The sequence below is a fragment of the Macrobrachium nipponense genome, chromosome 40, assembly GCF_015104395.2.
Source record: "Macrobrachium nipponense isolate FS-2020 chromosome 40, ASM1510439v2, whole genome shotgun sequence".
Lineage (NCBI taxonomy): Eukaryota > Metazoa > Arthropoda > Malacostraca > Decapoda > Palaemonidae > Macrobrachium > Macrobrachium nipponense.
In genome coordinates this window covers 33,289,821-33,314,750 of record NC_061101.1, presented here as the reverse complement: position 1 = coordinate 33,314,750, position 24,930 = coordinate 33,289,821, and the positions used below count along the sequence as shown (strand labels likewise).

Genomic DNA, 24,930 nt, shown 5'->3' with positions numbered 1-24,930 from the left:
ACGATCTTATTAGATCATGAAGGTCCTTATCTTCTGAAATGTTTAAGTTTCTGTGCCTAAACACTGCGATAGCATGCTATGATAGCCTTTAATGGTTGATACCGCCAACCACTTTCTTCCCTAAGGAAAAGTAAGAAGTCTGCTATTTGTGTCACAGAGGTACTGGAAGAGGAAAAGTGATGGTTCCTACACCATCGCCGAAAGACGTCCCCACTTCGATTGGTAGACTCTAAGGGTAGAAGGCCTTCTTGCTGCTGCGATAGCCGTTGCAACTCTTGCCGAAAAGCCTCTCGTTCTGACCAAACTTTTGACAGTCTGAAGCCAGTCAGATCTAGAGCGGGGAGGTTTTTTGTGATACCTCTCGAAGTGGGGTGTCTGAGCAGTCCATCTAGAGCGGGGAGGTGTGATACCTCGAAGTGTTGTAATGAGCCAGATTCGATCTCGGTGGTATGTTCTCGGAGATCTAACCATTCCAGTACCTCTGTGAACCATACTTGTGCGGGCCAGAACGGGGCTACCAGCGTCATCCTTGTTGCCTCCGATTCTGCAAATTTCTTTAGAGTCTCTCCCACGTATCTTGAATGGAGGAAAAGCATACGTGTCTAGACCCTTCCAATCTAGTAGGAACGCGTCTATCGACACTGCCCTCGGGTCCGATATCGGAGAGCAGTAGTTGGCTATCCTCATATTCTTGGCTGTGCAAAGAGGTCTATATGAGGTTTGCCCCAAGCTTCCACAGATCCTGGCAAACATCTCGTGCAGAGTCCACTCTGCCGGCAGGACTTGATCTTTCCTGCTTAGGAGGTCTGCTCTGACGTTCTTTTCTCCCTGTACGAACCTGGTAAGGAGACAAATCTTCCTTTTTTCTGCCCAAAGCAGAAGTTCTTTTGCTGTCTCGTACAGGGAGAAAGAGTGAGTCCCCCCTTGCTTCCTGATGTAAGCCAGGGCCGTGGTGTTGTCCGAGTTGATCTGAACTGTTGAAGCTAGGACGTGGGGCTCGAAAGCTTTCAAAGCTAGCCAAACCGCCATCAGCTCCTTCTTGTTGATGTGCCAGGTCACCTGTTCCTTGTTCCAGGTGCCTGACACTTCTCTTGAGCCGAGCGTCGCTCCCCCAACCTGTTCCGAGGCGTCGGAATACAAACCACTTGGTTGGGGTTCGGAATGTGAAGGGACATCCCTTCTGCAAACTTGAGAGGGTTGGCCCACCAAGAGAGGTCCTTCTGATTTCCTTTGAAATCTCGAAGGAGAACTCTAGTTTTGTGAATGACACCTCCAGTTTCGATGGAGAAAGAACTGGAGAGGTCTGAGGTGCAACCTTCCTAGAGAAAGGATTGCTCCAACGAGGAGAGTGTCCCCAACAAACTCATCCACTCCCTCGCTGTGCATACTTCTTTCTCTAGGAAGGCTTTGACTTTCTCTGACCCTCGGGCTATCCTTTCTGGAGACGGAAAAGCCCGAAAATCCAGAGAAGCCATCCGAATCCCCAGATAGATACGATCTTGACTGGGGATCAACTGAGACTTTTGAAAGTTCACCAAAAGTCCCAGCGAACTTGCCATGAAAAGGGTCTTTTGTAGGTCCTCCAAACATCTTTCCTGAGACTTGGCTCTGATCAGCCAGTCGTCCAAGTAAAGGGACACTCTGACTCCCTCCAAATGTAGCCATCTTGCTACATTTTTCATTAGGCCTGTAAAGACCTGAGGGGCTGTTGAAAGCCGAAGCACAAGGCCCTGAACTGGAATATCCTTCCTCCCATCATGAACTGAGGTATTTCCTTGACGAAGGATGGATAGGCACATGGAAGTAAGCGTCCTGAAGATCTAGGGACACCATCCAGTCCCCTGGCCGAAGGGCCGCCAACACTGAGGATGTCGTCCCTACCCATGGCGAATTCCTCTTTTCTACAAAGAAATTCAGGGCGCTTACATCCAGAACCGGTCTCCATCCTCCTGAGGCTTTGGAACTAGAAAAAGGCGGTTGTAAAAGCCCGCTGAGCAAGGGTCGTTCACTAGCTCTATAGCCTCTTTCTCGAACATTAGTTCCACTGCTTGTGTTAAAGCAAGGCTCATGATGGGATCCCTGTACCTGGCACCAACTCCCTCGGAGTCGTTGTCAACGGTGGTCTTTCCGTAAAAGGAATCAGATATCCTTTCCTTATTATAGAGAGGGACCAGTTGTCGCTCCTCTCTTTGTCCAGGCTTCCGAGAATCTTAGAAGTCTGGCACCTACTGGTGTTTGGAGGACTACTTCCCTACTTCTTAGCTCTGACAGAGCGTGAGAAGGATCTACCTCTCTTGAAAGGTCTATTACCTCTCGAGGTAGAGGCTCTAGAAGGGGGGCCCCCTCGAAAGGGCTCCTGTCTAGCTGAGTCTCCTTCTTAGTCTTCGTCTGGAAGGAGGTCTTAGGCTTCCGTGCCGACTGTGCGAGCATGTCCTGAGTCGCCTTCGCAGAGATAGATCCTGAGATGTCCTGTATTAACTTCTTTGGAAAAAGCAGAGGCGAGAGCTGCGAATACAGGAGAGAGGCTCTTTGGGCATGCGAAACAGACTTCGTGAGAAAAGAGCAGAAGACTGATCTCTTCTTAAGGATCCCTGCTCCAAAGAGGGAGGCTATTTCGCTCGATCCATCTCTAACTGCTTTGTCAATGCACGTTAGAACACTGTTTAGATCTTCTGGCGAAATAGCATCCGGGTTCTGAGTCTTCTTAGCCAAGACCCCAAAGACCAGTCAAGAAGTTGAAGACTTCCAAGACTCTAAACATTCCTTCAGCAGGTGGTCAAGCTCGTTCATAGCCCAGGTCGTTTTGGCCGACAAAAGAGCCGAGCGTCGTGCTGCATCCACCAGAGAAGAGAAGTCCGCATCCGCCGATGAAGGAAGACCCAGACCTAAGGGTTCTCCAGACTCGTACCAAAATCTAGTCTGCCCGTAAGCTTGGAAGGAGGGAAAGAAAACACGTTTTCCCTTTCTCTTCCTTAGAAAGCAGCCAATCACCAACACCTCTCAAAGCCTTCTTCATTGAGATGGTTGGCTTCATCCTCACACAAGAGGAAACTTTCGTCTTCTTCGAAGTCGAGAATAAAGAGAGAGGCGACGGAGGAGCGACGGGAGTAAGGGAGTCTCCAAACTCTTGAAGAAGTAGATCTGTAAGGATCTTGTATGACGAAACTGACGAGTCCTTCACCAAATCCTCTTCTGAAAGTTCAACTTCATCCACTGAAGAACCCTCCGCTTCTTTACGAGTGCAGTTAGCCTTCTCTAAAGAAATGCGCCTGTCCAGAGAGTGTCTAGTAGTAGACTGGCGCCTATCAGGGGAAGCCAAAGTTTCTGGAGAGCTCCTCTCGAATGAGTCCTTCCTACTGCTGAGTGTTCGTGCTCTTTGCTCCTTAATCCTACTCCTAGAATTCCGGGCTTCCAAGGGGGAGCGCCTGCTAGGAGAGGAGAGCCTACTATGCTCAAGGCGCTTCTCAGGATCCATGCGCCTATTCAAAGGAGAGCGGCTGCCAGGCGAGCTTTGGCCGAGGCTGCGCCTACCATGAGGCGAACGCCTACTAGGCTCTTGGCGCCTACTTACAGGAGAGCGAAGGTCTGGAGAAGGTCGCTTACTAGGAGACCGGCGTCTACCATGCTCCACAAACTTCGCTCCCGACTTGTGTGTCTCTTCAAAAGGTAGTCTCCCAGAAGAGACATATCTTTCAGGCTCTACGCGCCTGTCCTGAATCGAGCGCTAAAGTAGAGCCGCGCTTATCAGGAGAAAAGCGCCTATCCTCCGCACCACGCTTGGGAGCGGGAGAGCGTCTACTTGGGGAGTAGCGCCTACTAGGCTCAAGGCGCCTAACATAAGGCGAGATCCTGTCTCTTGATGAATCCATCAAAGAGTAGGCTCTCTTATCCGGAGAATGAAGGATCTTCGTAAAAGAGCGCGAGGACGAGGCTGTACGCCTGTCTTTAGACGAACGCCTACTAGTCGCTAGATCCCTTCCTACTGTAGAGATGTAGTCACCAGGAGAAAGCTTCTTGGGCGATTGATGCCTGGAAGACGACAAGCGCCTGCTGAGGGAAGAGCGCCTCCTTCCATCCGCTGATAAAGGAGAGAAGAACCGACTCTGACTGAGACGGTAAGACAGGTGAAGGAATCCTAGACTTCTTGACAGGGAGAGAGACGTCTTTCCGCCGCGTTTCCTCCTGCCAAGGAGCCCGCCAGTGCCGAAATCTGCGCTTGCAGTCCCGCAAGAATTCGAGCTGGAGATCTTGTAAAATCCTCCACCGGAGAAGAGGCTCGAAGCCTACTATGAGGCGAGAACTCTTGCTCCCTCCCTGGGTTTCTTGATCTCTACTTCCGGCTCTTCTGGAAAAACTTCCGGGCTGGAAGGAAAGGAGCCAGGCGCCTTCCAGGCTCTCTTCGCGGTCGTGAAGAATCCGAGGCGCTCCATCCTCTTCTAGGTGAAGGTGAGGAAGACGAAGAGAAGCATTGTCGCAATACCTCCTTCTTCGCGCGAACAAGGGCAGCCCTGGGTACAGCATCAGGATCTACCGAGGGGACGCCTGATCGGTGGTAGTTCTCCCTAACCTTCTGCGGCTTTTGACTTTCCTCCTCCACTGGGACTGGGAGTCTGGAAGAGGTCTAGGCCTGAAGCATTAAGGAGCCGATCAGACGCACCCTCCACTGCACTGGGGTCCACTGGCACAATTCACTTCACTACTCTTACCTTGCAACGAACGGATCTTCTTTTCCATGCTAAGGATCGTGGCTCTCATGGTTGCCACTTCGTAGTCGTATCCTTAGGTTCGATGCAGGGCGCAGGAGCTGAAACTGGAGAAGGTTCTAATGCTACAACAGGATTTTCTTCTACCTCGCTAATACGAGACTTACTAGAACTTAGAGGAAGCCTTTCTCACCCTGTCTTTCTCTAACTTCCTCAAGTAGGAAGAAAGAGCCTTCCATTCCCTCATCAACTTCTCACACTCATTACACGGGTTATCAAAAGAACATTCTTTACCTCTACATTTAAAGCAAACTTGTGTGAGGATCTACCGTAGCTTTTCGGTAGTCTCACCTTGCATTCATCCATAGCACACACTCTAAACATAGAAGATTTCTTACCTCTAACTCAGACATCTCGAAAATCAAAGAAAATCCAAATCAATATCCAAAACAATCCACCAATGCGTATGCCAAGCCAACAAGATCAGGTACTTCACCGAAAGTCAGTCCAAATAAATCCACGGCAACGAGAAATGAATAAAGCTGTCAGGAGGTAACAACCACAGGTGTAGTCGTCACCGGCGACAGAAAAAATTCTGACTGAAAGGGAGATTGGTTCTTACATCCGCCACCCAGCGGCGGGTAGGTAGATCACCTGACCTACCTGTCGCGTGTGCCGCGAGTTTTGAATTCTGTCGTGACGTCAGAGACGTATAGCTAAGTATATATCTGACAGGAAAGTTCATGTACAAAATAGCAAATTTACTAAAAAATTCCAGATTCAAGATATGTAATTTGCATTTTTCATTGGTATACAAACCTGAAATCTTTATTTGGATCTCCTTTGGCACAGCTTGTCTGATCAATGTACCTTAGTAACATGCCAGTTAACTAGCAGCAGCAGAGTGAGTGGAGGATACATCCTCTTACTCAACTATCACCATAATTTTCCTTTGGCAAACAGAAACAGTTCAATAAAAATATAATTATATATTTTTTGTAATTTGTATTTTTCTTAAAAATACAAACCATAGCCGCCTTTTACAAAGGAGTGGGCTACTCTTCAGCATGACTTGAGTGGCTGTTGAACTTAGTAACAAGTGGTGCTTCTGGGGGTTGAGCAAGTGAATACTCGTCACTCTCCCTACTTCACTACCAGTCTCTTCCATTAAGAAAATCAAACTGTATGAACCCTGGGACTTGCATGCTACAACTTCTATGGCACCCTTCTCCATCACTTCCACCTATGCTGACAGGGCCATCTGCAAACTTGAAAGACAGAAGTGGAACTTGTTCCACATATCCAAGAAGGGAGGACAAACAGTCTTGAACAGATGCCCATGCCTTTTCCATACGACTGCTATGACCCACAGCTCCGTTCCCTGCTCCTGCCACATAGGCAAATGGCAAGCTAGTCCCTACTTATGGTACTGGAGGAGGGGGACCGCCACCCTTTAGCAACCTCCTCCCTTCTTCCCATTTCCTATCTTCTTTGCACTGCCAGAGGGAGAGCTACGCATGGACGGGCCTTACCAAAATTCACCGTTTAGCCAAAGCTGCCTTTAAACATGAATTTAAGTTACTACAGAATAGGTGCCCCATTCTCCTCCGGGCTTATGGACATAAGGCATGAACAAACCTGAGCTTTCTGTATGTACACAATTGTTTCACAAGAGTATTCATGAGGCTTTAGAGAGATTCTTCTTTCACAAAGTTTTGAATAAAATGTAACAAGCCTCTGGAAAGAAAGAACTCGGGATATAATGGAACATCTTGCATAATCCCCATTTGGAGAATTGCTGGATGAAGCATTGACCAATGAAGATTGTACTACACAATGATTCAACAATATAATATTTTTAAAGAAGTCAGAATAGTAGTGCATGAGACAAAATTTTTAAAGAAATCAGAAGAGGAGGGCAGGGGAAAACAGGCAAGTTTTGGATTGATTACATGGACAAGGTTCCTGTTTTGCACTTCCAGAGGGCAACTATAGAGAGCAACTTTGTAGTATACTTACCAAGTAACTACAGAATCGGTGCCCAATCTCCTCACGCTAATGGACATAAGGCATGAACAAACTCAGCTTTCTGTATGTACACAATTGTTTGAGGCATTGCCCACAAAATTTTTAATTTAAACTGTTGAATAGTGGAACTTACAGATTATGTAATTATGTACTTGGTAAGTATGTTAAAAAATTTATGATAAAATAAATTTTTTTTTTACATACTTACCAAGTACGTAATTACATATCTCTGAGTTCCACTTTAACAACAGTTTGAATTAAAAATTTTGTGGGCAATGCCTCAAACAATTGTGTACATACAGAAAGCTGAATTTGTTCATGCCTTATGTCCATTAGCGTGGAGGAGAATGGGCACCGACTCTGTAGTTACTTGGTAAGTATACATACAAGTTGCTCTCTATAGTTGCCCTCTGGAAGTGCAAAAACAGGACCTCGTCCATGTAATCAATCCAAAACTTGCCCGTTTTTTTTTACCCATGCACTTCTCTTCTGATTTCTTTAAAAATATTGTCCCATGCACTATTATTCTGACTTCTTTAAAAATATTATACATATTGTTGAATCATTGCAGTACAATCTTCATTGGCCAATGCTTCGTCCAGCAATTCTCCACATGGGGATTATGCAAGATGTTCCATTATATCCCGAGTTCTTTCTTTCCAGAGGCTTGTTACATTTGATTCAAAACTTTGCAAAAGAATGCTCTCTAAAGCCTCATGAGAACTTTTGTGAACACTCATAATTGATAAATTCTCTGCAATCGTCAATTTTAGTATTACCAAGTACTTTGATAAACATTGATGATCAAGGCTTTAGAATTATAAAAAATGAATTCCTTGCCCCCCAAAAAACCTACGAAAATATAGATCTCACAGATATAAGCAAAAAATTCTTGGAAATATATTTTTTCCCTTTGTGCCCAAATATGAAATCAAAATGGCTGCCATTACAGCCAAAATCACCAACAGCTGAAGTGTAGACAAGCAGATTCTGATTCTATGACGAAAAAAAAAAAAATCCCTGAGGGAAAGGGGGTTCTAGGACGGGCCCATGGTCTATAAGAGATCTAGCAGAGTTACAGTCAAGAGTTAAGTTCAGAACTGTCAGAGGTGAGTTCAGACTTCAACCCTTCTACCGTCTTGCCCTCATACTTGTAGCCACCAACCTCATAAACATGAGGAGGAATCAATGCATGCACCACCAACCCCACACACCTCACGCTTGCACGGTGAACAATGCACATGAAAGGTGGAAGAAAACAAGAGACTGCTCCCCCATGTGAGAGCACTGTCTGCAGGTGTTCACAGAAAATACACCATGTGAAAAGCCAGTGCTGACTCTCCTCTACGGACCTCTGAAGACAATCGTTAGGAAGAATCTACCCCATTGTTAGTCCCAGTGGTCTGGGGACAGCGCAGAGATGCAGGAAGATTGGTTGGAGCTGCCTTGCGTATCCCCAACCCGCCAGAATGCAGGTGAATGCCCCTAGTCCTTCCTCCTCCACATGCCAAACTTCTCCCACTGCAAAGAAGACATGCCAGCACACTCCCTGCAGAGGGAAGAATAGGAGCATACCTTCCCCCTACAGAAAGACAAATAGACTGTACTTATCAGTTGCTATTACTGCAGAAAACAATAAGTGGCCACAAGCCAGGACATCTGCATCCCTTGCAACAGCATTCATCATATTTTACTCCACAGCAAGAAAACAAAAACAAACAAATAAAAAGTAAACATTAAATACAAAGCAAGAAAGTGTAGCAGCCTACTCATCCAATTATCAAACAATCACACTATGTAAACAGTGAATTAAGCACATCTGTTTTGTTCAACAGCTGAAGGTAAAGTGAGTAGGAATAGTATGAGGTCGAGTGAAAGATACTACCTCACCAACTCCCATCACCACCTTGTTGCCAAGTACAACAGCTCCAGCTTGCACTGAAGGTTACCCTTGTGTAAAAGGCAATGCACTGTATTTTCACAGGAACAAACAGTTAATGAAATGTCACCTAGAATTCCAAAGGAAGGCCACATCCTTTATCTAAATACTACCAGGAACAGCTGAGCTGACTCAGTGGTGACAACCCAAGTGCATGCATTACAATCCCCCCTGGGAGATGGGCTGATGAAGGTGCAACATGGGAGGGCCCTGCAACCACAATAAGCCATCACTGTCAGTGTGTGCACTCTGGTCACAGGCCCGTACCTAGAGTTTTTTTATAGGGGTGTCGTTTTTTCCCAAAACTGGACCTTTTCAATTATAAATGTCATTGCATATATTTAGGTATATACAAGATGAAACTCTTGAAAATGTTATTTTAGTTATATTAAGAAGAAAAATTGGGTATGCGGTCTATGCCCTTCTACCTGATTAGATGTTATTCAAAGTACTGACTTTAGTTAACAAATTTCATTGCTTTATTTGCTATGTTATATACTTTAACTTCACAAAAGGCAATAATTAAATATTCTAAAGAATATGTATGTGATGCATACATCACATACAAGATTGTTATTTACTACTTTGTAAGTACAGTTCAATGAAAAGGATAGTCAGTAATCATAGAAAATATTGACTAACAGAAATTTTTTTGGGGGGTTGTTCAACACCCTCTCCCTTCCCTTGGTACAGGTCTGGGTCAACTACCTTCACTCATGTACCAACTTGGACTGAGCCAGAGCAAAATGAGCAGGGACTGAGGCAAGGCAAGGCAGGCCATCCTCCTTTTATTACCAAAACACAATAAACACCATAAACATAAAAGATAAGAAGTAAGTTTCAACAACCTTGGCATTTCGAGCACAACATATACACATCTGCTCTCAACCATGGTCAAAAAGTGTTACAATTTCAATCATGGTTTGCACCTTGCAATAAAGAGCTCCCCTACAGAATTTGCACCAATTTTTTTGTATTTCTGTGATCTTAAGTCTCCTCAACAAGATTACATTATGAAATTTGTGCTCTACGGCAAATTTACCGTTACCGAGATCTTTACCATTTTTCTTTTACTGATGGTACTAAGGAAGACCTCGGCATGAAACTTTTTCCCTTTTTTTTTAACGTGGGTAAAAAATTGAATGTCGATCTACTGTAGGTCAGGAAATGTTACGTCAGTCTCAAAATGGGATGTCAACCTACTGTGGGTCACAAGATGAGATTTCACTCTACAGTATGTATGTAACAAAATAGGATGTCAGTCTACTAAAGGTCACACAATGTAATGTAAGTCTACTGCAAGTCAAAAATAGGATATCAGTCTACTGTAGACCCCAAAAGGGGATGTCAACCTACTGTGGGTCAGAAAATGGAATGTCAATCTACTTTAGGTCACAAAATGGAATGCCAATCTACTGTAGGTCACAAAATGGTTAGTCAATCTACTGTAGGTCACAAAATGGGAAGTCAATCTACTTTAGGTCACAAAATAGGATATCAGTATACTGTAGGTCACAAAATGGAAGTCAATCTTCTGTAGGTCACAAAATAGTTTGTCTGTCTACCGTAGGTCACAAAATGAGAAGTCAATCTACTTTAGGTCACAAAATAGGATGTCAGTCTACTGTGGGTCACAAAATGGGATTGAACCGAAAATAGAATTTAGGCTAAAGGCCAAGCACTGGGACCAGTAAAACTTTACTTTCGTTGCGAGGCCTGATTCCCGCCAGTCGTCAACCGGGACAGGTTCCTCATACATAAATGGACATTACCTTTCGTATAATGCCTGGTCTTGGCCGGGGGGGGGAGAAAGGCAGTAATCCTCCCTGGTTTGCAACTGATGGGAATCAGGCTGTGCAACACAAGTATATAAAATTGGCAGATCTAGGGTACTTATTCGCGGCGGCCTAGACTATGGCAGCTGCGGTTTTTCTATACAGTTTTAGCCTACTTACTGAACAAGAATTTTAAGTACTAATATTTATTCAGACGACTGTAATTAACCCCCAGGGTCCAGTACTAAACACGGTGAAATACATTGGACGGCCCAATCCCTAGTGGATGTCGTATCCGCGGTTACGTTTCCTTGCAGTCCGTGCGGAGTGCTTCTATAGAAATACCATTAAAGTTTTACCCTCCGACCTGCTATGAGGTCATTCAATGGAGAAAGGGAAATTGACAGTAGGTAGCCTATATTAAAGGTTAGAAAGGTGTAACAGGAGGAAAACCTCACAGTTGCACTACTACTATGAATCAAATGTTACAGAGGTTGGAAAGTAAGATGGAAGAGAATATGAACGGATAGGCTAGCTACTAGGGGGAAACATCAGTACAGGCCAACCCTCATCACGGTAGACGGGTCTTATTCACTCGATATTTAATTGGTGAAACATGAATACAATTGCAACTCTAAGCATACCATTTAAAAGACTGAAGTTTCGTCAACATATTGTGATATATGAAAGCCCCATACGAACTAAAATAAGCATGTGAGCTCTTCGTAAAATATGTTTTCAAGGCAGTTTGAAATCCAATATGGCGGCTACGTTTTTCATGGACGGTTCTCATCAGTGACGGCACCCATCTTTCCCCAGCCTTCCCAGCACTCATTTGAACAATGTTAGCGTATGTATGTAACGTTTATTGATCTTACTCAAGATTGCAGTTGTAATCAGCACAATAAACACATTTTGTTGCCTATATTAGTGAAAGTATGAAACTTGTTATTCCCGGGGTTATGGTTGGAACTGAATTCATTCTTACCTTGTAATCGGCGGTTTTATCCTTACTGCCATCACAACTGAAACTCCACAGTGCTTATTGATTGTTATACACATTTTGGTCTCAGTTCACTCCACATTGCACTTTAAAACCCGTTGCTGTTCCTGGTTTCTAAGCGCGCGCGCCATAAACACAATTACAAACAGCAGACGACGACAGACGACGAAAACTGCAAAGTTTTTATTCCCTAAAACTGTGTTACTTTACTCGTTATTTAGTTTAAATTTTTTACATTGTTATTAAAAAATTTTTGATTTAATTCCATGTATATTATCCCTTTTTTTTGCAACCAAATTACCCCGAAAATTACAGATATTTCTAACGTAGATAAAATCAAATGTTTCTAACGTTTTCGTACATCTGGCTGCCGAAAACATAGAGGAACGAATACGGAAAAGTGCATAGAGGAACGACTACGTTTTTTTTTTTTTTTGCTTTTTTTTTTTTTGTCTTTTTTTTTGCTAGCACTTTTCATTGATTTCAGTCTTTTATTAGTATTTTGAATTTCTTAAATCTCGTATGCCAGAAATAATGTAACCTTTAATGTTTGCATGCTTTAAGTTTGCATGCTAAGAATGGCAAAATCATCGTTGCCACATTAGTGGAGGCTTCACACATACGCCGTTCCATTATCCTGTTAAGCGTCCGCCCCTGATGAGCTCGCTGCTAACGTACCGTCACGCTTTTTTTGTAATCAGCGATCATAGCACTGATGATAGTTTTTCAAAGTTAATATTGATTTTTATGCTTGTTATTCATACTGTAATTAACTGTAGGAAATTCTCTCTCTCTCTCTCTCTCTCTCTCTCTCTCTCTCTCTCTCTCTCTCTCTCTCTCTCTCGGAGTCCAGTCACTCGGCAAAGAAAAGTCATCTTCACTCCCGCAATTGGAAGAAAAGTTTGTATCATCACTGGAGGATTCAGAACTAGAGCTCTCATCATCAAATAGGTTATCAATATCACATCCTCATCTAGTATTTGATTGATCTCACCTAAAGAAATATGCCTCCTCTTTGGGACATTCATTGTGAAAGACGCGAAATCCAATTTGTCTCGATAAACGCCCGAAGCGTATTGAAAGAAAACCAACAGGGACAGGCAGTTTTCTAGCATAAGCGACCACCAGAAAGAGTTTTGCCAGGCTGGAAATAAGTTTCCCATGTGCTGAGAGTGTTACCAAATGATGTTCCTACACTTTCTATACGAGTAAACGTATTATTACGGGCTGACGGCTTGACAAGCACAGTTAAAGTCTTGAACGTAATATCCCGTTGAAGGCGCAACCGAGTAGATACGCGGTTAACGTATTGTTACGTGGGTGACGCCTTAAACAGGTTATCAAACTGTTTTTCCATGAATTCTAGTTGTCATAGTAATGCAATAATGATAAAATTGCTTTAATATTTATGTATATATACTTCCAATACATAGCCTAATTTCACCAATTTCAACGTTTTGTGTGTAGTCTATACCCAGTTTGGAGGGTCAACACATACCGAATGGCGGCACAGAGAGAGAGAGAGAGAGAGAGAGAGAGAGAGAGAGAGAGAGAGAGAGAGAGAGAGAGAGAGAAAGAAAGGTGAGGAGGAACGAAGAAAAAAAAAAGAAAAGGGATGGCGGTGGAGGGGTTGGGGGGGGGTTGGGGAGAGGGTAGGTGGAGCTTTATACGCGTGTTCGTATCCATTTCTGCATAATGGAGTTTTTGTCTCTTGGTACAAGGACAAGTGTCGTTATTCTTTACGATTAGTGATTCACGATACCCTTATATTACGGCACTGGGTGTAATGCACTATAGCAAAATCTCGTTCTGTTAAGAGTGTTCGTTACAGAAATAGGTATTGCCCAAAAAAAACGTGGCTTGCACTGTCTCTGAAACCCATAGTAGACATGCTGCTTAGTTTTTGGTTCAATCAAGTTTTTTATAACCAAGTAATTTTCCTTTTTTAACAAGCATAGCTATTGAATAAATTTGTATTTTTCTCAGTCAAAACATATGCCCCTCAATGCTAACTTTCCTCTTTTAACGACTTTCTGGTCATTGCAAATTCGGCCCCATAATTTCTTATGGTGCGAAAACAGACAAGAGGCCCATGGACCGAAAACGATTGCGTCACACTACGGCGATAATCCAGCAGTAAAACATCTTCATATATCCAAAAAGTAAATAATAAAGATATATATCGGCCCGCATTACGATTATAACAATTACATGTATAGCTGATAACATCTGCATGAATAACTGGTAACTGTTCTGCAATGACAGTTGAGTATAGCAATTATTTACAATAGGTACGAAAGTCAAGATGTCGTGACGTCATAATACAGAACTTGAAAGAACGTTCTAATTCAGAAAAAATAATTACTTAAATTTGAGTCAGAGTCGAGTTACTTTTTCAACAATAACGAATATTTTCAAATTAATCATCATAAATATGTAAAATATTGATGTTTTACTACTTATTTAAAAATTAGCCAAGAGCACAGCTTCTCGTCATCTTCTACCCCCACAGCTGTTTACGCCTGGCTTGTTGTTGATGAGAAATCGTGTTCGATTGTTGTGATAAAAAGTGCTCCAGCGTCTGTGGTACAAGTGGTGTGCGGATTTATCACAGGAAATGGTTAGTTTATTGACACAAGCTACTCCGTAAACATCGAGATGGCGTCAATCTTCTAAATACCTCGAGTTGTAAGTAAAAATGTTGAACGCGTTTTGGTGAGATTTTCCACTGCGTGGGCGCCATTTTCAGTACCCCTCTGTTTAAATCTTTTTGTTTAAATCTTAAAATTTGGCCTTAATTTCTAACTTTGGGGAAAATACTTACTTCGAAAGGAGAGTAGAGGTCTTTAGCTCCGTTTCTTTCACCAACAACAAGTCGCGACTGATGCCCATCTCGGGTGTCAGGACGCGTTATAATTGCTCTTTTTCGGAGGGGTGGCTTTGCACTGATGGTAGCTGCCTGCCGTGGCGGGCCTGCTTTGATGTTTTACCCTATACAGTAAAAGGTATGAAAGACGTTGCTGCCAGGGGGCAAAGGGACACTGCAAAGACCCTTTAAGTAAAGCACCACATGAGGTGCGCTGACGGCACTAACCCCTATGGAAAAGGATATAGCCTACTAGACTATACTCTAGGTAGCTAGCCTATTAGGCTATCAAATCTTAAGTGCATTAAGTTCACGCTTTTAAATAAAAAAAAATTATATAGGTACCTAATCGCAAATCATACATAGGTAGTAGGTAAATGAGGCTACCCTAACCTTGTAGCCCGATAATGCAGTGGCCTACCACTGAATAAATGCTTAGAATTACCTAAATACTAAGTAGACCTAGTTAAGAGGCCTTGGCCTCAGTCAGTAGACTATTTTTTTTTATAGGCACAACCACGTCAATTAGGATTACTAGTAAGTAGTACTAAATTTGATCGGAAGGGCAGTGATTCATTAATAAACAAAACCTTGTAAAATGACAGATTAATTTTGATACTGTTAGGTACCTATATACTTAGGCTATACATGCACATACTAATTAGGTATTTACAATTAAGAAAAATGGCTAAGTGACCCAACGTTGACAACTTCAGTCTCACAGCTGATAGCTAACCTGTAGCTTTACGTTGAAACCTGTTCGACGAGTAAGCTGTTCGTTGCTAAGTCGTTCGGATCCGTGATGTAACCTGGACTTTGAACTTAGAACATTCGGGTTAATCTATTTCATGTGCCACTCATGCGCTCTAGTTAAGATGATAAAATGAATGCTACTTTTATTGACAGTCTGTATCCATATCAACACGAAAAGATACTTGTCACCTTGACTTTATTATACGGAAATATCTATCTGGATATTCTCAAATAAGAAGTGACAATTAAGTAGTTAAGTAATCGTTAGCCTTTTACTGTTGTCAATGAAGTTAATATCGTACAATTATTACAAATTGTATAAACAATTTCTGTACAGCCGTCAAAGCGCAATATTATTACTCTTAAACCCTAAAAAGGGCTTATGCATTTAAATGTTTAGCATCAAGATAGTGCTCATTTACGGGCTGCTGAAAAGCAACAGACCATGCTAGCAGGCAGTACATCGTGTTTCAGTTTATTTGAGAATCCTTTCCTCTTTTACCAGACTCTTCTACTTTTGTTGCGCAGGACCGACTTTGCAAACTGAAGCAGGGCATGTGCCAGCACGGGATACAAGGTATAGGCATTGTATATGTATACTAAAGGTTAAGGGGGACACATGGAGGAGATGTTCATATGACCTGGCCCCAACAGTTAGGTCTAGATGTATTCCTGCAATAGGCATTGCCTTATCTTCATGTAGGAGTGCACAGTCGTATGGTACATATAACATAAAACTATAACGCATGAAATGGGTTTATAGATATAACATCTTACAAGTGATAAGGTTTATGCACCACAGATACGACACGGGACCTTTTCCTGCGCAGTAGAATATTGCTGGCATTTCTGTTCTTCGAAATCGAAAGACGTCACATTGTGATTCTGTCCGTATCCCTAAGTTTTAGGTGCATGGGTCAACACTATCATTGCCAGAAAGAAAAGACAAAATTCAAAATTCTGTATGTTTATAATCAAATAAAAGGAGTGGTAAAAAATTGAAGTGTTTTAATCGACTTGCACAAACATACACATATATTACACGTGTATTCTCAAGAGATTAATGTTCCCGTATCTCGTAACACTATCAGTTTCATCCTTCAACTCAGTTAATTGCAATCTGCATTTGTTTTGCTGTTATTCACAATCGGATATGGTCTATCTAAACAGTTAGGACAAAGCCACAATTTTTTTCATTATCATCATTCAGGCCTTCTATAAATACAGTTTTCTCATAATGCAACGCATCAACCATATCCTATATTAACTATCAATAGTATAGTGATTTTTATTACGACACAATCAGTTAAAAAAAAAACCAGCAGTTTTGTTTCATTTCAGCTTCAAAAGCACTCAGCGAGAAAATCTCCTCACAAAAGCTCTGAAAGAACTAGTCGACAATTGGTAGATCGATTGATTTAAATTATGCCATCCTAATACCAGCACAAAACCTCTCCCTAAGGCAGTCTGTAACTGTTGCAAGCTGTGAAATGAAGAATCTGTTCAGCCAACAATTAATTATTGTGGAATCCGAAAACCACGCTGATTAGCAGAGCTAAAGTGAACATGCTAGACCCAAATTATAGGAAAAGATTAAAGGGGAAGAAAGTAAATGTTTATATTGTGAAGAGGTATTTGATATCCTTTAACAAATTTTCTTACTTTTTATTGTCCACCGCACAACAGTATGAACTGCATTCATATTCACGCAGCAACCATATCAAGATAAAGAAGAGCTAATAGCTAACATCTTACTCTCAGATCTGTCCGGAGAGGACATCGAATATGAGAGTTTAACAAACATATATGGTAGGTACTATAGAGAAAATAAGCAAATATTACAGCTAAAGGCAAAATTTATCTAATGTATATAGAAACTCAAACAAACACAAAGGAGTAATAAAAGAAGCAAGGGAGCCGTTTCAAAGGCATATCCCACCTACTACTACTACTACTACTACTACTACTACGAGTCAGACTGTCAGAGACTGAGTACCTTAGTCAAAACCTCGATGCCTATCTACTACTTGCAGAGACAAATTGTCCTTTCGTAATAAATTGTAGGTAACTTCTACTGCCGATAATCTCATAATCAGTATGTATTCAAAGCCTAGCTAGATACAGGGTTGGCTTTAGTGGATGCTATCAGGTACTTTAGGGCAAAGAACTTGACGCCAACCATTAGGTAGGCAGTCTAGGCCAGGATACCTAGGTAGATAGCTACTTATACTCCATTCATATTCTTGTTCTTCCATCTTAATGTTTACAGTCTACCTTCCCAACAATTTTTTCAACATTAGGCTACCTAGCTAGCTTTTTAAAGCACAGAGTGAACTCTGGTCCCAGTGTTTGCTCTTTGCCCTAGCCTAAGTTTTACTTTACAAGTCCAATATAAGGCTAGTACCTAGACTGTATAGGGTAAAATACCGAATGGCTGCTCTCTACCGTAGCGCGACCAGCTTCCCGAAAAAGTACTTTAACACATCCTGTACCCCAGGATAGACATTAGCTAAGAGCCAGCGTCTGTCGAAGCAATGCCTCAAGACCTCTACTTTCCTCTCGAAGTAAGATTTTTTCTCCCAAGTCACAAATTTAGGCCGTAATTTCCGATTTTCTCGAAGGTGGTCGCGCTATGGTAGAGGCCAGCCATTTGGTATTTTACTCTAATCTATGCTAACAGACTTAGGCTAGCTGTTTACTTTTAACTACCTAAGTGAATAACCGTGTACATACTATGTAAAATATAGGATAGTAGTATTGCATATTGGTTTACTTAAAATATATCCATCCTATGTTTTTACCTAGATAGTGAACCCTGCCTTCATAGGTATCATACACTTTTTAGAACCATTGTGGGAAAGGGGATTTTTGGCTGGGGGATAAGCTAACTCAGATTGAGTAAAATTGAATGGGTAGTTCTTATTCAGATTTTATCCTGTATAATGTTTCAAACCAATATTATGCACTAGGGTAACATTTTATAAAATAGGCTATACTGAGTAGCCTACTTTCCTTGAGAGTTTTTGATGCAAATACGATGAGTTCGACATCTATGCCTGGAATTGATGGTTAGGTGTAGGCTAGCGAACTTAGTCAATTGCAGACTGGGGTTTAAAAGTATGTTGTTTTTGGAAAAAAAATTGCCCAAAAAACTTTATTATATAAATTCAAACTTAACCTTCCTTTAAACTAACCTAACCTAGGGCATTGCTCCTCGACTTGCTTGGATGGGGCCTTCTCCCCCCCCCCTCCATTTTTAAGTTTTTTCAATATTTCCAGTTATTTCTGAGGTAGTTTAAACCAACCTGGGAGGTATACATATGCAATATGATTAAAATTGACAAAAAACTTAATACGTACAGTCTGTCCAAACTGAACCTATCTCTTGCTCACATTCAAGAGTACTGTTGTATAAAAGGCTCTTGTTTTTATACCTATGAAAATACTAATGACTTTTCAAATTTTTCATTTTGTCACAAATTTCATTGTCATCATGATCCTACTTCATGGTTCTGGTGCAGAATGAAGACTGTGGGAGTGCTGACTACCTCCAGTTAACTACATTGTTACCAAATTTCAACTGCTGTTTCAAGCAGGCACTGGAAATACTCCTGTATAATGAACATTTTCTCCAGTACTGTAATTCCCAATTTATTTACAGGAAACAGATCAGTCTGCCAACATAAGTAATGGATGAAGATAATTTTCAAGTGGAATGTAGTGATGATGAAGTTGACAAGGCCTTTTCAGTAACATCAAATGGTAAGCTCATTTTTATACCATGTGCTAAAATCACTGAAGACTCTTTTGAATGTTTCATATAAAGTAGAATAAATATTGTGCTGCCTGGCAATTCTTGAGTGTTAATTCCGCACTGAACTTCGGTTGGTTTTTATTCTTTGAATGTATTTCTGCCAGATATAATTTGTTAGTGCTACTACAATCTAGCGGAAGTAAATCTGTCCATCAAAGAATTTAGCCTAGGGTGTAATACAGTATTGGTGAAAGTTGAGACAAACATTCTTATGAGCGGTGTTGTACTTAAGCATGGGTTAATTTAATTTCTCCAAATCATTGAGAGCATGTTAACCCATTTGGGAGGCAGAGGGCAGACAGATGTCAAAATCTGTCTGTGCCAGAACACTCTTCCTTCATTGAATGAGCAAAAGTACTTAACAATAATTTTCTTTGATAACTTTGTAACTTTAGACCTTGTGCTGCATTAATGAATTTGGTGTCATTTTAAAGCTGGAGAGTGTATTTTCATTGTATGTTTTGAAAAAATAAGAAACATTGATATCATGAGTAAAGTTAACTGTAATGAAAAACGGTTACTTAAAAATATTTACAAGAAATCAGACAAGAGAGATATCCAATTTCATTTAACACATTGTAAAGTATGATTAATTGCCTTGCCATTGATATGATATTCATTACTAATTGAGCCAAGTATGATACTGCAAAGCCTTAGAAAAATGTAAGGTTTACTTGAGTGGCAAGCAGAGTAACAATTTATGTCACTTGTTTTTCAAATTTGCTGTAAATTATTATATACAAGGTATGTTCAATAAGTAATGAGAAAATGTCAGGAGAGACGCTATTTATTTTCATAGGATTACACAACTTTGTCTCCTTCAAAATAATTGCCTCTCGCAGCTACACACTTCTGCATGCGTCTCCCCAATCCTGGAACACCTCCTCAAACTCCTTTTTCAGTAGTCCCTTTAGGTAACTTTCCGATGCCTCTTTCAGCTCCTCTGTTGACTGGAATCTGGTTCCCCTGAGGCTGTCTTTCATGTGTGGGAATAGGAAGAAGTCGCAAGGGGCTAGGTCAGGGCTGTAGGGTGGGTGTTGTACCACTTTCATTCCCCTGCCGGCCATCCAGGTCACCAGCGTTGACTTGTGGCATGGGGCATTGTCCTGGTGGAACCACCACTGACCACTCCTCAACTGCTGAGGCCTCTTCTTCCTCATCTTGTCCCTGATCCTTTTCAGAACAGTAAGGTAATATTCCTCTTTGACGGTTTGACCCTGAGGAACCCACTGAACGTGAATGAGCCCCTGGGAGTCAAAGAAAGGAATAACCATGGCCTTCTCTTGCGACCTGCTCATCTTTGCCTTTTTGGGTCTGGGGGAGGTCGCGTGCTTCCACTGAGCACTCTGACGTTTGCTCTCAGGGTCGTAGGTGAACACCCAACTCTCATCGCAAGTCACTACTTTATTCAGGAGACCTAAATCAGCCTCTATCATTTCGAGAGTGTCAGTGTAAGATTCCACACGAAACTGCCTCTGGTCGTCAGACAGGATCTTTGGCACGAACTTGGCACAGACTTTGTGGAGCTTCAGATCTTCAGTCAGAACTGTCTCTATACTGTACCAATACTAATACCAAGAGCTTCAGATAGCATCCACACAGATATTCGAGGGTCTTGCATTACTAACCTTTGCACTTCCTCAATGTTTTCCTCCTTGCGTGCACTTTTCGGTGCTCCAGATCTGGGTTCATCCTCAACCTGTTCATTTCCGTCAGAAAATCTGTTAAACCACCGATGGAAACTTGCTTGGCTCATCTGTTCATCCCCATAGGCCTCCTTTAACATTCCATAAGCTTCTTGTTTGGTTTTCTTAAGTTTAACACAAAATTTGATGGTGTAACATTGCTCCATGTTTCCATGCATTTTGACAAGTGTTCACAGATTGGCAAACCGGATCAGACTGGTTCCACCACGTTCACCGCTGCACTTTGCCAGTTTGTCATTTTTTAGAATATATGTATGTATGTATGTGTACTTCACCATGAAGTAGTATTTTGACCAAATCATATTTAGTGTCTCTCGCCTGACATTTTCTCATTACTTATTGAACATACCTGTATATCAATCTCCAGAGCAAATAGAAGCCTCCAAACTTCCTATATTCAAATTTTATTGCTATGATGTTTTTTATGATTTTTACTGTACAAAAATTTCTTCAGATGAAGTACTTGTCATCAGAGATTCCGGAATTGGATTATGGTTATAATTGTCATCAGAATCCCAAGGGGTTAATATTTAGGTTTTAAGTTAAACTCTAAAGACAAAATGAGTGTACTTTTAATAAAGTGCAATATTTACACACTCTCTCTCTCTCTCATTCTTGTTAATTATTTTACCCCACCTCCTTAACAAACTTTGTAATTACTTTCATGGCAACCATACCAATTTAGCTTTTAATTCTTTATAGAATACAAACCTTTATCTTTTAAATTGAAATACCTTTGGCAGCAGCTGGTTTGGACATTCAAGTTTGGTAACAATGTAATGAAAGGTTGCTTGCCGGTAGGTGTTAGGTGGGTTACTGCCCACTCACCTGTTGGTAATCCAGTCACCTTTTCTTTGGCTTTTGTTGAGTCTACACATCTCTGCTGCTACTCTGGTTACAGAATTCAATTTTGAATCTGTGTTGTCTTGTAGTTGTTCAGTAATACTTGAAGTAAATTTATTTTTTGCTATGGAAATAAAAACCATTACCTTTCATGTAGGAGAATCCTCTGCACATGCTGGAATTCCCTCTGAATTTGGTATTAAAGTCTTTAACTGAAGGTCATGAGGCTTTGTTGGGAATGCCCCTTTCTCACCCCGTCACTAAAATTGTTTTGTTGTTGTGAAGTGGACTTACTGCTGCGCTCACTCTTCCCTACCTTTTTGTTGAATGTTTGAGTGTTGGTATTACTTCCTTTGCTTTTTTATGTGGATTGTACTTCAGCTGTTTTTTCTTTGATAGGAAGAAATAACATAACCAATGCCATTGTGAAGGGAGTGAATATCTTTGTGGGTGCTTTATGTCGTCTGTTTACCCCGCAAGGAGTGCTCTAGCTTGTCTCCTCCTCAGTGGGAGAAATTTGATACAAGAGGAACCAGGACAAGATGTGTTTTCCAGCCTTATCAGAGGAAAAACATATCCTGGTGACTCAACTGAATTCCTCCGCTTCCTTCCTCTCTATCTCCTTTATTCCTATCCCAGATCCTCCTGTAGGTACTTCAGGGAGTTCCTTGCTGTTCAGCAGATCAAGTAAGCTCCTCCCCTACAGAGACTACTCTTGCGTTGGATTAGTCAGTCTGAGGGCAGAAAAATTAGTTCCCCTGGAGCGACTACCTTTTTAGCTTTTTAGGTTGTTGCCATGAGTCTGTTGCTATGGCATCTCTTCAGGCTACCTCATGACTAAACCTTTGATTGAACATATCGGCAGACTTTGTGTGCCCTGCCCTAGTACAGTTATGGGCATCAGGAGGAACAGCATTGACTTCCCTAATGCACTAGAGTCCCAACCTGTTGGCTAAACTTGCCCTGAGGAGAAGAGACATTGTTTCATCCATTTTTTCACAAGAAGTTTCCCTTGAGAGTACTACTCTCACTTAATAACAGTTCAGTGTTGGACTCTCTTTTGCTCGAATCATTTGGACATGAGATGAGAAAGGATAGGAAGATGAGAAAGGATAAGGAACAGTTGGTTAGAAAAGCAGAATGGTGACTTGTTGGAATTCCAGGAAGTCATGGAAAGGAGTATAAATGAAATGAAAAACTGCAGGACAGAAAAAGTGGTGAAAACATTATCTGAACCCATAAATGGAACTTTAAAGAATTCAGTAACATTAATGGACTTTCAAAATGATGGCCTTCACTTTTGCAGTTTGTTTTATGTTAATGAAGGATTTTTATATAAGTAACTTACCGAGTTATTACATAGCTAAAAGTTTCTAGTATCGGCAGCTAGAATTTTGAAATTTGCTGGTCTCGCTATTTTCTAGTGGCTAGATGACTAGCCCACTCACTTTCGGGGAAAGAGAGGAATAATTAGCAAAATGGCTTTAATATGCTTCTGATGGCTGTATTACAGTTGTTAGTTCTAGCTTTGTTCTGAAATTCGTACTTTCTCGTTGACATTTCACCATGTTGGTTTAGTATTCTTGGATTGTCTTTCCTTTCGGCATATTTAGATAGAGTTAGGCTCTATTTATTCACGAGTTTGACAATTATTTGTTTGATATTTACTTCTTCTTGATTATGACACTTTTGGACTTGCCAATTACCAAGTAATTACATGACTGGACCCTCCCTCCTCCCCTTGCATGAACAATTGGTATAAACAAATTGAAGCCATTTTGCTAGTTGTTCCTCTCTAGCTGAGGATACTAAAAACTTTTATCTATGTAATTATGTGGTAAATATATATAAATATTTATTATAAAAATGTCATATTTAAAGTATGCAGTGACGTCTTGCTCATTGTTTGCTTAGGAGTTGATCATGGAGTGAATTATGATTTAACAACACCACTTTACTGCCCCCAATATGCAATGCCAGTGTACATGAATTCATGTCATTCTACAGCAATAATATATATATATTTTTCCTAATAGTAGTATACTAATGTGACTTTTCAGGGTTAGAACCATGTCCCTCAGAAATCATAAGATTGTATGAAGCTGTGGCCAAGGATGGTAGCATTCCAATCACCTGGAAGTGGGAGCTTGGAAGACGACCACCAACACCCTCACAGAATGACTCGGAAAGTGAAAAGGAAGAGGAGGAAGCAAAGTATGTTGAACAGTTGGTGTTTCAGTTCTTCACAGTGAGTTATATGTTGTAAGGTATAAACTTCAGAATATTGATGAGCATGTGGCTTGGTTTTTATAGTAAAAAGTTTTCAAATCTTCTTCAGTATACACCATAACTTAATTAGCAAAAGTGATAGCCCATTGGTGGTTACAAAATTTAATTAAAATCCTGTCAGTGGTTTGCATGTAATGCTATCAGTCAGATACAACAGACCAGAAACATATCCTACTTGGCAGAGGTAGCAGCATTTCAGTGAGGCCAGTAATAGCAGTTTAGAATGAAACAGAAGTTATAAAATGCCTTTCATACACAAAGTAAAATTAGAAACTTCGTATGTAAACAGATCTATTGATCAGGAGTATGAGGTTAGCAAGTCTCCATAGTGCAAATAGATGGACAATTTGGAGAAATTTTTGGAGAAAAACAGAGGAAAGTCATATATCATGTAATTGTTAGCATGTGGATGATATTGACATTATTTACATCAAGCAACAAGATGGGCCAATATTGAGTAAAATATTTAATGGTTAGTCCTGGATGATAGAGTACTATTCCAATGATGAAATAAGAATAAAAAATGTATAAGTATGTTTACGGAATAAAGAACACTAAGTTCATATTAGTATCATGATTGATATTGTAATTAAAAAGTAAATTAAGCAATATAGTTTGTGCTGCAGTTAGGCAGTGTTTCGTGGATAAGAAAAACTGTGTTCTTATTTAAGGTGAACTGGAATTCCAGGTGTTGGATTTAAATACAATATTATTTTTCCATTAAGATTGTATAAACATTCTTACTTCAGTATACTTTTGTCAGTCATATGATATACTGAAAGCATCAAAGTATAGCTACTGTACTCTTATCTTGTACTTTACTTTCAGAATAGACACATCTGGTTTTGATTTTGATGAAGAACTTTCAAATGTAAGAATAACTCCACGAAGAACACCAGGTACATCTGGACTGAAAGGTAGTGCAAAGAAAAAGACCACTAATTTTGAAAACATTCTTGCAAGTGTAAGACGACGACAAAAATTGGAAAATGAGTGAGAGAGTGGGTAGCAGGAAGGATAAGAAAATGAAAAAAGCTGTTGAATATTTTATACTTTAGGAATATTTTCTTTCTCAACTATTTTTGCAACTGATCTAATCAGTATTTTTAGTCTAACTTTGCTATACAAGTTCAGGACTTATTTGGTATTGTAATATTAATATAAGTAATTATATTACTTAATATTCATGTGAGAAATTAAGTAATTGGTTG

The 24,930-nt window shown here is 40.8% G+C and overlaps 3 protein-coding genes across 3 annotated transcripts in view; 1 reads left to right on the top strand and 2 right to left on the bottom strand.

The window, feature by feature from the left end:
• LOC135212072 (lon protease homolog 2, peroxisomal-like) overlaps nucleotides 1-14,840 on the bottom strand; it is a 249,420-nt gene extending 234,580 nt beyond the window's left edge. The window contains 1 exon segment of the mRNA XM_064245420.1: nucleotides 14,760-14,840. The gene's annotated coding sequence lies outside the window, so the exon portion shown is untranslated.
• The window catches only part of LOC135211783 (lon protease homolog 2, peroxisomal-like), a 118,069-nt gene extending 103,000 nt beyond the window's left edge, over nucleotides 1-15,069 (bottom strand). The window contains exon 1 of the mRNA XM_064244995.1: nucleotides 14,988-15,069. The gene's annotated coding sequence lies outside the window, so the exon portion shown is untranslated. The remainder of the gene's footprint in view (nucleotides 1-14,987) is intronic.
• A 1,943-nt stretch (nucleotides 15,070-17,012) lies between these two features.
• LOC135212069 (uncharacterized) lies at nucleotides 17,013-24,737 on the top strand. Its single transcript, XM_064245418.1, has 4 exons — nucleotides 17,013-17,127; nucleotides 18,729-18,829; nucleotides 23,491-23,644; nucleotides 24,548-24,737. Exons 2-4 carry the CDS (start codon nucleotides 18,757-18,759, stop codon nucleotides 24,714-24,716), a joined length of 396 nt encoding a protein of 131 aa, XP_064101488.1. The 5' UTR covers nucleotides 17,013-17,127; nucleotides 18,729-18,756; the 3' UTR covers nucleotides 24,717-24,737.
• Nucleotides 24,738-24,930: the final 193 nt, after the last annotated feature.